Source organism: Neopelma chrysocephalum, unplaced genomic scaffold (assembly GCF_003984885.1).
Source record: "Neopelma chrysocephalum unplaced genomic scaffold, ASM398488v2 Primary Assembly neopelma1_22, whole genome shotgun sequence".
In the NCBI taxonomy this organism is placed as follows: domain Eukaryota; kingdom Metazoa; phylum Chordata; class Aves; order Passeriformes; family Pipridae; genus Neopelma; species Neopelma chrysocephalum.
The window spans coordinates 26,319,845-26,335,891 of record NW_020897689.1 but is presented as its reverse complement, the minus strand read 5'-3'; the positions used below and the strand labels follow the sequence as shown (position 1 = coordinate 26,335,891).

The 16,047-nt window shown below is 38.7% G+C and overlaps 1 protein-coding gene across 3 annotated transcripts in view; it reads left to right on the top strand.

Moving 5' to 3' along the window:
- MYOM1 (myomesin 1) overlaps window positions 1-16,047 on the top strand; it is a 75,753-nt gene that overhangs the window by 21,039 nt on the left and 38,667 nt on the right. For all 3 annotated transcript variants that reach the window (XM_027675878.1, XM_027675857.1, XM_027675868.1), the window contains 9 exons: window positions 2,455-2,547; window positions 3,458-3,546; window positions 3,671-3,730; window positions 5,292-5,456; window positions 6,034-6,195; window positions 9,640-9,781; window positions 11,861-12,060; window positions 13,678-13,734; window positions 14,098-14,222. In XM_027675878.1, the coding sequence (XP_027531679.1) occupies window positions 2,455-2,547; window positions 3,458-3,546; window positions 3,671-3,730; window positions 5,292-5,456; window positions 6,034-6,195; window positions 9,640-9,781; window positions 11,861-12,060; window positions 13,678-13,734; window positions 14,098-14,222 (1,093 nt within the window). The remainder of the gene's footprint in view (window positions 1-2,454; window positions 2,548-3,457; window positions 3,547-3,670; window positions 3,731-5,291; window positions 5,457-6,033; window positions 6,196-9,639; window positions 9,782-11,860; window positions 12,061-13,677; window positions 13,735-14,097; window positions 14,223-16,047) is intronic.

The following is a 16,047-nucleotide window of genomic DNA, read 5'->3' as shown; positions in this document are numbered from 1 at the left end:
ATGGTTAAACCAAGCCTTCAGCTGTCTGCCTATGCTCTCACTGTGAACCAGCCTTTCATCTGAGTGCTAAATGTGGATGGTTAAAATTAATACAACGTTTTACAAATCCAAAGGGATTTCAGTTTGCCACAGGCTACTAATGGAAAAAAAGAGCTCACATCCATTTCAGCAGGTGTCTTTGCTCTGAGATATAGAACAGTGCTGACCTGGATCTGCCGGCTTTCATTCAGCATTTCTAACAAAATGTCAGTCCAGTATTCCAAACAGTCATTCTTTGTATAAGCAAAGAAGACCTTTTCATGCTGTGCCTGAAAAACTATAAAGCTTCATGAACTTTCTCTAAAGAAAACCTTACTGCCTGATGCAGCTGTTCTGACTCCCTTGGAAAAAAAAAGCGTACAGAAAACACATGACATCTGAAACCAGCAGCAGAAAGTATAAACTATCAATGCCTAATGACAGTGGGAGGTTGCAGTACAACATTAGATAATGACCTGGCCATTCTGGAATTCACGTTTCCAGAAATAACAAGAGGTCCTTGTAACACATGAGCCCCATTCTTCCCATAGATGAATATAAATAAGCCAAAATTGAAACAATTATTTTTTACTAACTTGATAATGAAGAAAAAGAAGGGAAAGTCTTCTTGCTTCTGGCATGACCAGTTAAAGTTAATTTCTGCACAGCACCCCGTGCTACCAAACAACTTCGCTGCCAATAGGATCCAAGCGTTGCCCAGCCCTTTGGAGAAAAGTTAAAGAGATTTTGGAGTCAAATCCTGTTTTCCAGGATTTCATATTCCCTGGAAAATATTAGGAACTGATGGCACTATTCTATTTTCTAAACTATTTGACACACTAGATGGAATGTAAAGAGGCCCAGGTGTTCCCAGACAGGTCAGTCTCGGGGGGGCACCACCTCACAGATGAGGTGAAGAGTGGCAGGGAATGGATTACTCTTGCTGAACCCACGTATTATTCTTCGTCTAAGCCAGGATAATAGAGTAGGAGATCTGTACTGAGGTCAGGCATCTCTGCAACTGATTAATGTACAGAGTAGAGAGTATTGCCCTGCATTGAGTCCCTTTTCATAGACATTTTGCTGAGAGGAAGATCAGGATAAAAATCATTAGGGTTTATGGTCCTTGCTGACTTTGGCACTTGAAAAAATCCCAATGTTTTACTGTGCCCAAATATTTCTAGCCAGGGAAATATTCTTTATTTCGTAACACTGACAGTGCTGAAAGACAGTTTTCAGATTTGTTGCAGATATAGCTTCACCTTAAGGTAAACTAATAATATTCTTGGAAAAATAAAATTGCTAATTACTGATTTGTTTGGTGAAGTGGGACAAGCCACTGACATCAGACCAGTTCCCTTTCCTGATTGAAAGTCATGAGAGATTTAAAATTTAAAATCTGAAATGAAGCAAAGCTCTTTATCTGGTTATCTCTTATGAGGAGAAGGGTTTATTTAAGCTACGTCAAAGTAAGAGATGAAGATACTTTTATCTATCATCATTTATTGTTCCACTTTCTTCATGTATGTACCTTATGGAGAACAGGGAAAGCTATGCTAAGGTATAGCACTCTCCTAGGAAATATTTTTTCTTTATAGACCTTAAATAAATCCCAAATGTACTGAATACAATTCAGTGTGTAATTTATTAGACTTCTATAGTTTATTCCATATTACCAGTGTGATACTTACTTGCTCAAACATTTACCTGATTACCCCATGTATTGTCCAGAATGGCAACATTGTTTGCAACAATTGGTGAGGAAGAACTTACCATGAACCACTGAATTCTCACAGAGAGAGTCTCAAGCTGTTTATATAAATTCTGAAATTAGCAGTACCAGCTCACTACTGATCAGTACTGATTAATTCATTCCTTCAAATTACTTACTGGGAATTTTGAACAGTAAACTTTTCCATCCTGAAGATATTCCTGTACCAGAAAACACTCATACTGTATACCAACCTAACCCCATCAGGACTTCTGTTACGTTAGCTATGCAAGCAAAAAAAAAAAAGCTAACTTATTAGCTGACATGTTTGTGAATATGGAGGCTTTAAAAGTAGATCAAATATGCAAACCAAACAAAATGCGTATGATACCTAGTAAGTAACAATGCTACAGAATTGTTGCTGTTTGCAATTTACAAAACTCTGAGGTGTTGCTCATATGAATTCTCCTTTCCTTTGCAAGTAGTAACATGAAATTCATGGTAATATAAACCGATTTTCATCCCACTCAAGACTATTTTCTCCTTTTAATTAGAAAACAAAATTTACCTAGGGCAGGTCAAAGACAAAAAGAGAGGCTATGCTTCCAAAGTAGTATTCCCATGCAGAAAATGATGTTCTATTTCAAATATCAAGCACTTCACTTTTTAAAGTATATAATTATACACTTCTCTTTGTGACATACTCTTTCTTTGCTTCTCCACAGGTACAAAAACAACGTGCCCATTGATGTACAGGCTCACCCTGGCAAGTATATCATTGAAAGCCGATATGGACTGCACTCACTGGAGATTACCACGTAAGGGAATACTAGATAATTTAACAAACACCTTATGCTGAAATGTTGTTATGGATTGAGACCTGCAAAATGTGAACATATCTCTTGGGCATGTGAGAGATACTAAGTAAGGTGGTATCAGAGGTATCAGAAATATCAGCTGAGGTGAATGCTGTCTCCTAAGGGTTGAAAAAGTTCTGGTTTACCTCAATGGAGGATATGTAATTTACCTGAGTTACCTGGATATCCTCTTTACGGCTGAGTCAGAAACATGTGGGACATTTGTGATTATTTTTCCCACTTGTCTGCTTAATGAATGCAGTTAGACATGAAAAAAATTCAGTTAAGGGTAAAAATATGTGAGTTACCTGTTTTTCAAAAACAGCAAAGTTCATAATTCTTACTGAAATGAGGAACAGAACTGAGATGTCGTCACTTATACACAAGGAAGATCTTTAACAGTACTCATCCTCCAAATGGGAAATTTTTGCAGTTACTTTTCACTAAAAATATTGACAGTATGAGACCCAATCAGCAACAATTTAGATTTGACAATTTATATACTGCTAGGGGCCCTTTGAAAATATTTTACAAAATCTACCATTTCTACAGCTTGCACATACTCTTCACTCTCTTAGGAGACAGTAAATTAGAGATAAATACTATCAGATAGTTTGCCCTGCTTGTGCTGTATTCTCAATTGCAAATATGTAAGTGATATTTGAAAAGAGACATTTATTTCAAACCCTGGGTTTTAACACTGGAAAAAACTTAATGGTTGCAATCAGTCCAGTGTCCAGCGTGTCTGTCTCCCAAGCTTTTACTTTACAGATTCTACCCAGATTTCTGAGAGTTGCCTTAATCTAAAACATAGGAGAGGCTATAAGAAGGAGTAAATGTGTGCTCTGCCTAATCATTTCTATAATTTCAGATGTGAATTTGACGACACTGCCCAGTATAGGGCCTCTGCTATGAATGTTAAAGGAGAAGTTTCAGTTTATGCTTCCCTCGTGGTAAAGAGTAGGTTGCAAAATATTTCCTTCAAGTTCTTTTTGTTAAGATGCATGTTACCAGTTTTGGTTTTGTGGCTCAGAGAGCCTTTACCTCTTGGTGATAGTGACTGGATTTGTCTTTTTCCATGTAGGGTACAAAGGAGAAATTGATGCAAGTCTTTTGCATGCTGGAAATCTTTCCATGTCTCCATGTAAGTTACAATATGTTTGTTTGACACTTCCATTTATAGTTGTGACATCATGACACCTGACTAAGCAGAATATTTAGTAACACTATTTTAAAAGGAAACAGGTCTGATTTATAAAGGTCCTGAGCCCTACAATTTGAGGTGCCTCACCAGTAGGGGAATGGCATTGCTTTTTAGGTATATTGGCTCATATAAGAAACATCTTGTTAATGTTGTACATCGTTGTGAAATAAAATCTGTCAACAAGAGAGACAGTTCATCTTTTGCAAAATGTAAAACATGACCTGGGAAAAAAGCTAGGAGGTGCATGTGCCTAAGCAGAGTAGATGATTTAATTGTTTTTGTCTGCTGCCTATGTGATTCCATGAGTTGGGAAAATACACAGAAAAGATCAAATATCCAGAACCCATTTTGACTAGTTTGGATATGAGAAGGTAAAAATTGTAGTTTGTTTTACCTGAGAACCTGGCATTTTGATGTTATTTACAGTATTGCGTAGATGCTTCTATGATGATAAGACAATCTACCCACATATGCCATGTGGATGAAGAGCACTAGGGACCCCATGAAAGGCTTGACAGATGACACTTCTGGGCTTTTCTTCTATTGCTGCAGCACAAATAGAATCAGAGAGATGCTACAAAGGCATACTAGCTGGCATTTACATGCCAAAGCTCTGAAATAATAGAAACAAAATTATGTGCCACATTACAAAATATAATGCTAAACATTTCCAATGCAATTTAGGATCTATCACTTGGTTATGGGAAAGAAAGATGGCGATTTGCATATATCCATTGATCACAGGAAGACTGATCACAGCTTCCATCAGTTGTGTAAAAGGCAAATGTGGCCTTAGGTTTTATCAGCTGCGTTGTTTTCAAAAGAAACATGTAAGGCCCTGTACCATGTATGTATAGAACAAGTGTAAGGCACGTAGGATATTCTGTTTGAAAAACTGCACAACCTGGGACATACAGCATCAGAAAAGATGGATTCAGGAGCAAATTCAGAAACAGACTACCTGAATGCCTTGGGGATTGGAGAGTTCATTTTATATTAATAGCCCCCCAAAGGATTTATTTAGCTTATAAAAATAAAGGCTGAGTGGACACATGGCTGCTTTGAGACAGAGCAAGGAGTTAAAAAGGGAAAGAGAAGAACCATATAAGCTAAAGATCAACTTGACCTGAACAAAAAATTAATCATAAATAGAAGACTTTTTAAGTTATAAAACAAACCTGATGATAAAACACATAGATCTGAAATTTTGAAAATTCTGAAATGAAATTCTGCAGGAGTCTCTCCCTGATAAAATTAACTATCTGTAAGAACAAGAGTTGTACGAATAAAGAAATAGTTGATTCTTTGTGATAGAAAGGGCTTGGATTATTTAACACTGCAGTTACCCTGAAGATGACGACAATATGTATGTTGTTCCTATTTATAATTTAAACTTTAGCTGAGACTGTCTTTCCTTTTGTGACAAGAGTAGGAAGAAAAAGTACTCAGTGATTATGAATACAAAGTAAACAGCCAGATTATTTTTTTTTCCTTTATACAGTTGCCATTACCCCTTATGGCTATGCTTCTAGGTTTGAAATCAGCTTTGTCGACAAGTTTGATGTAGCCTTTGGGAGAGAAGGAGAGACAATGAGTCTGGGCTGCACAGTTGTCATCAATCCTGATATCAAGCGCTTCAAACCAGACATTGAATGGTACAGAAATGGTGAGAATGTTTGACAATAGAACTATAAACTTCTTTCATGTAAATCTTTACTTATTTCATCATATGTGAACGTTATGATTTGATCATCACTTTCTCAATTTTTCCAACAGTAATATCTTCTCTTTTCAACTAAAATAGTTTCAAAATTTAGCATTTTGATGTGAAACCACAGACAACTGCTAAGGCACTGTGGAAATGCCTTCTATGAATTTTTTCTTCTTAAAAAATTCTAAATTAGAAGCATTTCAATCTGATCCAACAGCTATATGGCCCATCTACAAAGTCCATATAGCTTTTACTATTTATATAAATGCCAAGACATTTCTTAAGTAGTTGCACATATATTTTATGCAACAGCTGATAAAAAATCCTGTTGCTCTCTGAAGTTACACTTTGAAATTGAAGACAAAATTTTCATGAGAGCAGAATTAGCTGTGATTTTGTTCAAAGTCAGAAAGTCGTCTAATAAGAATGGTCTTTTGTGTATTTCCAATCTATTCAAATATATTCTCTGTATTCAGAATTTACTCCTCCACAGATTCAGCTCATTCTCATAATGAAATTCTCTAATTACTAGGTGTTCTTATTACACCATCCAAATGGGTCCAGATGCAGTGGAGCGGGGAGCGAGCTTCATTAACACTGACTCACGCAAACAAGGAAGATGAAGGTCTTTATACTCTACGAGTGGCAATGGGAGAGTACTATGAAGAGTACAGTGGTTATGTCTTTGTTCGAGGTAGGATAATGTCTTGTGAACAAAACTCACTACAGAACTGAGGAAAACATGCTGGCAAAATCAGTCTCAGATATTTGAGTGCTTTTTTTTCCCCCACCTCATTAAAAAGAGAATAATTATTTTCTATTAATAGATTCTAGCAATATTGTTCCCAGTTGCTATCTCTGTAAAAAATTCAATACATATCTCATGCTTTGGTGTCACATGCCAGAACTCTAAACTCCGTTGGCATTCTGAGAAGGAAATTTAGGGTATTGGTGTAACTACACTACTACTTCTCACTTTCAGCTAGTGAAGAGTATTGAACATAAGTCATAAGGAGGAAAAAGCCACATAGAAATAAAAAATGCATTTTTGTAACAATCTCACTTCTAGCTAAGCTGCAGTATTTTTATCAAGATTTTATGTGCCATTTGAGGGATTGTCTCTAATGCACAGTGCAGGAAAAACCGTACAGTGGAATGGAAACACAAAGGTCTGCACCTGGCGAAGCTTAATCTTGTGCAGCAGTGTAGGCTGGTGTCTGACTGGCTCAAAAGCTGCTTTTCAGAAAAGATCCTGGTGGACAACAAGGTGAACATGTGCCCTTGTCACAAAGAAAGGCAGTGGCATCCTGGGCTGCAGTAGGAAGAGCATTGCCAGCAGGCTGGGGAGGTGATCCTTCCCCTCTACTCAGCACTGGTGAGACTCATCTGAAATGTTGGATCCAGTTCTCGGACCCTCAATACAAAAGAGGCATGGACTCACTGGAGTGAGTCCAGTGAAGGGCTATGAAGGTGATTTAGAGCTTGGAGCATCTCTGACATGAGGAAAGGCTGAGAGAGCTGGGACTGTTCAGCATGGAGAAGAGAGATCTTAGGAGGAGCTTATCCACATTATGTACCTGATGGAGGGGAGTAAAGAAGATAGAGCCAGGCTCTTTTCAGTGATGCTCAGTGCCAGGACAAGAGGAATTGGACATAAGTTCAAATAAGGGAAGCTCATTTAAACATAAAAAGCCCAACACTTTTTTTTTACTGTGAGGGTGGTTGAACACTGGAACACATTACCTAGACTGGCTGTGGAGTCTCAATCCTTGGAGACACCCAAACCCTGACTTGACATGGCTCTGAGGAACCAGCTCTAGCTGACTATGCTTTGAGCCAGGGGACGAACTAGGCAGTCTCTGGAGCTGTTTGCCAATCTCAACCATTCTGTGATTCTCTAAAGTAGTGCAGCAATGTGTAGAATAAGAATGCCATTTTTCTGAGTGTTGTTTGCTTGTATCATGAAAAACTTCATTGAATTTCTATTGAGAATTATTTCTTTAAAAGGAGCCATTGCTGTCAGGTTGTGTGCTGATTCTATATCTATCCCAGCTGCTGAGAGCAGCTGAAGTGTGTAGTGCTAATTCAAAAGGCTCTGGAAATTCTTGGCTCTGAGACCATGCCCAGAATGGCTCTGTGTTGTTAAGTCCATCAGAGCTGTGTGAGATAACAGCTCAGAAAATATGACTGAAGCAGACATTTTCAGCACCTGAAGAGTCTATTGAAATAAGCATCTGTGACAAGAAATATGACTTGTCTGTCTTTATTTGTTTTACATTCTACTGCCATATAAGTAAATGATCACTCTCAATCCTGTTACATCTTCTAGCAATGCAGGTGTGACCTGAGTGTGAACCCACTACCCCCTTTCACCAGAGTATCTTATTAGCCAATGAACATGTTTGCCAAATTCTAATTAGATTAATCATATTCTACATTCCTATTTAAGTGGTCCCCACAGCCTTGGTTGGCTAGTATATGCCTCACTGCTTCTACTAAACTGTAGACAAATTTGCTCTAAAATGGCTAGCTGCGGTATTTTACCCTGAGCCATTGTCTTTTTGTGTCACACTTAGAAATCCCCACGCATTGATGGAAGGGAGCAAAGCAGTGATCAGGCTCAAAAAGTTAGGTCTTCAGACAGGCTTTGAGAGCATGTGTGACTCCTCTGCCATGGCTACAGGTCATCATTTGTCAGCAAGACATCAGGGATGAAATCCTAGCCCCCCAGAGGCTGATCAGCAATGCTGGTTGTCCCAGCTATTTCCCAGTCTGTCTTGGAAAGAAACTGTGTTGACTCGTTCCGTCAAGCGGTAAATATGGGCAACTAAAACCTTTTGTAAAGAGATCACTGAAGACATGTTGTTATTACTCTTAACGTTCTTAGTATTTTGTGTTGTTAACTGGATTGTTTACTCTGTACATGATCACTTTTAAAAATGCATTGAGTTGCCTGTAATTAGAACCTGGACTTGGCAAACTCAGTGCAGTTTCAAAAGCCCTGTGTGGTGCATCTCTGTCTATGAGAAGGCACACTGTAAAGCATGTTTTGTTTTGTAGGGGTTTTTTTAGGAAAACTATTGTTTTACTTAATGAAGCATGTTAAATACTCTTATAAGGCATTTTTTTTCCTGAAAGCCAAAAGCACAAAAAATAGTGATTACTTTATATTGTAATACAAAGTCCTGTAATGCCTTGTAATATTAAACCTTTTTAAAAAGTCTCGGGTTTAGAGGGAATGTATGAAAAATATTTATTAGCAAAATATTGTTTATTCAGGTATATATATTTAGTCAGGTCTTCTTTTGCAGTAGCTCAAAACAGATCTTGAAAATAGCTACATGTAATTGTACAAATTGATGTTAGTCTGCAGAGAAACAACCTCTCTGATTTGAAAGTCTTTCACACAATCTTCCTGCAAAGGTTCTTTTTCTCTACATGAAAATTACACCATTTCACAAATCAGATTGTGTAAACAGTAAAATTCCCCAGTGCCCAGCACTGTGCTGTGTTTTTTAAAGTTTTAGATAAGATATGTCCAGAAGGTGATGTTGAAGTCAAGGCCCCTTGACACGAGCAGTCCCAGATTTGTGATAAACACTTGAAAGAAAAAATATGCTCATCCTTATGAAGGTTATATTCCACAGTGATAATATGTAATATAGTTAAACTTCAAAAGGTTTTGATACCTCTGCAGTTCATAGCTAACCAAAATCAAACAATGAAGGACTATGAGTAGAGATAAAATATTTAATTCAGTGTTGTTATATCCAATGGGTGAATACTTCTGATTCATCTATTGCCTGGCTGTAAGGGGCAGTCTGCCAAGTTTTTAGTTCAGCTGTGTCTCTGGCAGCTCCCTAACCATAATGCATGGTACTAATTTTATTTAAAATGTCTAGGTGAATTACATTTACAGTGTGCTGTAACATATTAAGCATTTGTAAATGTGGCAAAAAGAAAACCAAAACCTAGAAAAACACTGACAATATAAAAGCAAATACTTTTTGAAGCCAGTAATGGAACTTCTTTTTTTTTTTTTTTTTGGCGCAGTAGGAACACATTTAGGTCCTTAAAGATTAATAATTGTGAAAGAACCATGGTTCACATTTGGAAACATATTCCTCTATCCTCATAGATGCTGATGCTGAAATCCCTGGAGCCCCTGGTGCACCACTGGATGTGCAGTGCTTAGATGCCAACAAAGATTATGTCATTGTCTCCTGGAAGCAACCCGCTGTCGATGGAGGAAACCCCATCCTTGGATATTTCATTGACAGGTCAGTGAGCACACTGGACTGGAGAATTCATATTGCTGCTCATTCTAACTTGAAAAACTAAATGCACACTGAAAAACATGAGATAAAATAGTCATTTGTTATTTTCATTCTTTTTGCTGGCCAGAAGAAATTACTTTTTTTATTTTAGATTGGCTGGGCCTGATCTAACTTTCATGGAAATAATCACATCTTGCTTCATTTAACTGTGAGATGCTGCATAGCTCAGCCCTTGCTGTTTCCTGTAAACTTGATTTTGCAGTGTTTGGGAGCTTATAGTATCTGCTCTTTCATCAGGCAAATGTGTCTCCTTTTGTAACACAGCTCTCCTGCCTCTTTCCTAATAGTTACTATGTACCAGAAAACAAAATATTATCTCAAAGGGACTTGGATTTCTTTTTTATATGCTGTTGTTATCTAAGCTCTTAGATTCACAAACTTCATGCAAATCATGCTTGCTTGTTTGTCTCTGTAACAATAAGAATTGGAAATAATTTTAAAAAATATGAAATCTCCAAACCTCCACATATCACACAGTGGTAGGAGTGTAGAAACATGGGATCTAAGAAATTCAGTCAGCATTTTGAGACTTACAATAATCTTCAGTGCTAGTAATATATGTTTGAATTTCAGTAACAGAATATATCATTAGTAATATGGAGTTTCAGATGCATGTATTATGCCATTGTATATACTTACATTATATATATTACATTATCTATCTCTAAAAAGAGGGCATTGCTTTTTGAAATAAATCTAACATTCAAATATAACTTTTTGCTAACTTGAGTGTCAATTGCTGCTGTAACTGTGCTGCATTAGGCAGAAGCTAGAGCTCTTTAACATTCATTGAAAAATCCTGAACAAAAGACAGGACTAGACTCTGAACAATAATATCTCATTTTAAAACTAGGCTATTAAAGATGTTAGCATTGAGAGTAACTGCAAGACAAATGGTGTTTTGCTTTTTCTTTTGTGTTCACCTCCTTTATTCTGCATTTGCTCCTAAATTCAAAGCTGTGTTGCTACTCTCCAGTGTTTGATCCCACAAAAGGCATTTAGGTACCCAAATATTCATCCAGGGTAGCCCCTAACTGCCTTGTAGAGTGAGTGGGTGGTCCAAGCCAACAGGATTGGTCTGTGCTAAAGCTAAAGGCAAAGTCTGGGCGTCCCTCGCCCAAACAGAAACCAGAACAACAAAACTGCCCTGAGCAGGACGGTAACAATTCTCTCAACAAGAGATGTTTGCATGTACCAAGAACTCTGGGTAGAAACTGTGACATTTGCTTTGGTAGATATCTCATCGGCAATAAAAAGTCTTTCCCAAGCTACAGGGCCATGTTCCTGCTGACCACATTGCTAGATACTGGGAAGCCATTACCACAGGCTCCTCCTGGCTCTCTGAGCTGAAGTGGCTGCTGGTTATCTCTTCCTTCTGCCAGAAACCAGCCTACTGACGTGTGTGAGGCTTCACAGCCGTGTGACCAGCACCACCATGCTGGGTCTTGTCATTGCAGTGACTGCAGCCAGAACACCACAGGCTGCCTTGGCAGCCTCAGCGGTTTCTGAAGCAGGGCTTGGCTAAATGCCCAACTTTAACCCTGTTCACAGCCATCTCTGTGCTGTGCTGGTCTCAGAACTCACAGTGCAGGTCTCTGCACCCTGAGAAGCCCAGCATTTTGCAGTACGTACAGTGCAGCACTGTGCAGGAAAGATGAACTAGTCATCTTCTGGCAACTGCAATAGAGACAGGTGTTTCTTGTCCCTTTAAGTATGCTAAAGCTGACACTCCCTAAGCATACTTTGGAGGGTTTAAGCAGTGAAGTGAGTTCTGATCCTGTCCCTCTTCATTTCAGGAAAGAAGGGGTGCAGCTGTGAGGGATTTAGTGCGTGCCCAGACTATAGTCAGCCCCGATGCCTTGGTGCAGCTGCTTTGATGTCACCAGTACATAAAGCTGCTGTGGAAACTTGTGTGGACTAGACAATCAACACAAACAGATGGCAAAGATGCAAAGGCGTGTGGGTGCCCCAAGTTTGTGTTTTTCCCTTCCCATCACTGCTCTTGCTGTTTGTATTTTTCAGGTGCGAGGTCGGCACTGCCCACTGGACCCAGTGCAATGAGAATCCTGTGAAGTTTGCTCGTTTTCCTGTTACTGGTCTGATTGAAGGCCGTTCCTACATTTTCCGAGTCCGAGCAGTGAACAAAGCTGGCGTCAGCCTACCGTCCCGGGTGTCAGAGCCCGTGGCTGCTCTGGATCCTGCAGACAGAGCCAGGCTTAGAAGTAAGATGTGCTTTTTGCAGTTGCTTGAGAGACTTAAGAAGTCACAACTCATTAAAAAAAAAAAAAGAAAAATTTTAAAAAATTATGACTATCAACTCAGACGCCTTTGAAATCCCACTAGAGGGAGCAATGCAAAACTAAAATATTCTTTGGAGACAGCTTTGCCAAGAAGAAATCATCTCGGTGCTCTTTGCACTCAGTACTCTATCTGCTGAAATGGCTTTGGCTGGCTGCAGTGGCATGCTCCAAACTGGCAGGAAGAGGGGGAAAAAGGCACAGTAGAGCTAGAGAGACTCACTTTTGTTCAGCCAACAAAATAGCTGAACAGATCCTGTAAATAGTCTCTCTGAGACACAGACAAGGGTGGCTGATTCTGTGCTCATGTGACAATCAAAGTCTTGCAATAACATCAGCACAATACCAGGACGGCCACACAGATCTCAGGCTTTCTGCTTTAAAGTTAGCATTTTACAAGTCAAGGATATTTCTCCTGTGGCCTCACAATGTCTCAGGCATTTTGCTTCCAAATCCACCTCTCTACCCATATGCCACAATCATATGCCAAAAATCAACTTCTACTTCCATTCAAAATCTATTTCTGCATATTTCTGAACACATATAATTAAAATGGTCCAATGTAAAGGGGTATTGTATGTAAAGCTACAGGGATCCCATGGTCCCAGCTCGTATGAGTTACTGTATACAATGCAGCCAGATAATCTAGGTTCCCATTCAAGATAAAAACAAAAGACCAGAGGAAGGAGGTTTGGCTCTGCCAGGAAACATTGCACTCAGTCATATTTGTGAAAACCTAAGTCAGGGGGAGGCCTCTTCTTTTCAATGGGCAGCATAGAAGCTTTATCAGGAGATAAAGTCTGGTTTTGTTGACCTATTTCCATTATATCTCCTCATCCTTCATGACCTTTTCTCCCCATCGGCTCCCTCTCTGCTCACATCTCCAAAACAGATCACTAAGGTGAGCAATGTGGAGGTGGAGAGCAGTGTTTGCAAAAATTGCCTCTGAAAGTGCATTGACCTGGCTGATAGCTGAATGAATAACTGCAATAATATGATAATGTAGAGGAGCTGAGAGAGCCACCCAAATTATATCAAGTGGATGTGTTGAGTCAGGCTGAGACATTTCCGTTTGTGACTGTGACCTGTGATTTAAAAGCTGGTAATATGAAGGAAAGTGGTTAAAAAGAGACAAAAACCAACCTGCAGGAATTTGGCTGTTCTTTTAATAAGTGAGCTGTTAAACCAAAGGAATAGAGGAGAGAAAATAAAGTTGAAATTATTCTCTGAAAACGATGAAGTGAGCCAAATAGCTCTGCTTGTCACCTAGGAGACTTCAGTGACATTTCAGGAAGGAATCGGTGGATTAAATTTTCTAGCTATGTTGATTGCTGAGCTGCTCTCAATATTCAAGATGATAAGCTTGCAACTACCGTGGGTAACAAGCTTGCTACACGAGCAACAGTCACAGCATTAACTAAAACCAGAGCTCACAGTGATCTTGCAAATATTAGTTTCGAACCACAAAAGAGTCAGTTTTCTCATTGTTTCAAAAGTTCCTGAAATCTCCCATTTCCATGTTTCCTCTGACATTTGTTTCAGGTCACCCTTCTGCTCCTTGGACTGGACAGATTATTGTGACTGAGGAAGAACCTGCAGGTAAACACAGTCCTTTTGCCTATAAAAGTCTAATGTGAAACTGGCCGAGTAATTAGGAGAACTCTGAATGAGTTCTGTGGACTTTGGCAAGCACCCAAAGTTCGTTGTTCTGAGAGTCACTTGACCTTGAATAATTCATGACTTGGTTGTTGAGATGAGGTTTCATCATTCAGGACCCAACAAAAAGCATGCTTAGAATTAAAAGAAGGACATTTGAAATTGACATTTATAAGATTTCTAACTCTATGTTTTTAAAAAATATCAGGTGGCAGGGTATATTAATACTCCTGTATTTCAATTATAGCACCAATTCTGATACAAATATAAAGGAATTAAATTTTAATTTCTTATTCTGTTCTTCAGAGGGTGTTGTTCCAGGTCCCCCTACGGACCTCCAAGTTATTGAAGCCACCAAGAACTATGTTGTGCTTAGCTGGAAACCTCCTGGACAGAGGGGCCATGAGGGTATAATGTACTTTGTGGAAAAGGTAAAACTGGACAAAATCAAAATTATGCTGTGGCAATCTTTTACATTTGTTTTGCCATCTCTTCTGGACTTCTAGTTAACTTTCATTTCTGTCTGAGACTTTAAAACCAGGGCCAGAACTAGAACTTCATCAAGATAATTGTTAAACTGTAGATTAAGATAAACTAAGAAGAGAAGAAAGAAGAGAAATACAAACAGAAATACAATACAGAAAACACAATCTGCAGATGCAGATTGTGTCACAAACTGTAATATTCTTTTGTGAATTGCATTATTCACCTTCCTTGGAGTAGACAGACTGACAAACTCCCTCTATAATGAGAAAGCACAGAGCAAAGTCACATGCTTATATAATAAATAATGGCCAGTCTTCGCGAACGAAGATCTGGGGAAAGGTCTTTTACCTTTCCAGCCTGCGCAATGGATTTTTTAGGTGAGACACAGCCTGCGCTGAACTGAGCCCACCCTTTAATCCTAAGGTTCATCTGCCGGGGCCAAACAAGCTTGGACAATGGCAGTGAGGTCCTCAGGACGTAGGTTTGTTTAGAGTGACCTTCTCATAGATGGATGGCCTCACAGGGCTAACGAGCTCCATCTGCCCGGGGGGCCTGGGATTCGAACCTGGGTTGCAGCGGTGAGAGTCCTGCATGCTAACCACTAGGCCACCAGGGGTCCCTCATGCTTATATATATGTATCTCAGATATATATATATGATATATAAAATATATACATAGAATTTGTATAAACAAAGCTTGTCTAGTAGGACACTCTGGATGGAAGCATTCTGCAAGAGTTTCTTGGCATCAGCAGTTTCTCTTCCAGCTGCCTTTTCATATTTATCCTCTACATTAACTTTCCATTTGCTTCACCAACTCAACAAAGATGACAAAATTTCTTTTCTGATTTTCTAGAACAGAATCAGTTTTAATTTCAGTGTTCAGCTTTCCTGAGGTGTTTCTTCTTGGCTGCTAGCCTAGAAAATTCTTCACCCCATCACCCTTTTTACTTGCATGTCATGGCTCATAAACTTTTTTATCAATGCTTTTCTCTATCAGGCTAGAGGTGACATCAAGGGAGACATAAATATCTTCCAATTTTGTGGCTTTCATCTCTTGTACAAAATCTGGTCTAAATAAATGAATTTCAATTAGCAAGCCTTAGAGAGGGTGAATATATGAATTTTGAATTTCCATATATGAAATAAGAATTGATTGCCTGCTGAGTACTCAGCACTAGTGACAGATAGTCAGAGAACATTCTCCTGAGAATTTGAATCCCTCAGAAACCAGAACCATTACTTGAATTTATACTTAATGTAAATCACAGTGAAAAATTAATCACTAGTATTAATAGTATAAGTGATCATGATATGTAGAGTTTCTAGCCACAGAAATAAAAACAATTTACAAATTAATTGCATGTGTTATTTTTTTTCTGGAAAATGAGAGTCAGATCCTGATGAGGGTAAGACTCCTTGTTCTGGAAGCCACACCAAAAACATTAAGAGTGACACAAGGACATTTATAAGCAATGTAGCAATGTTAGAGTTTTGCCCTTTACATGATGCTGAATATCTGCAGAACTTATTTTGAAAGTGATGCAAACTGGATGCAGTTATTAATCACATCACATCCTTGTGACAGAGAGGAGTTTAGCTTTGTTATATATGAAAACCAGTAAACTTTTATGTCAGTTTTCTGGAGTAGGTGGGCATCTGGCAGATTCATAATCTTTCAAAAATATGCTCATTCTGTGAAAAGGCAAAAAAAAAAAGGGATATGTTTCCCTGTTTTTCACAGCAGATGTGCATTTAGTGGTCTGGGTA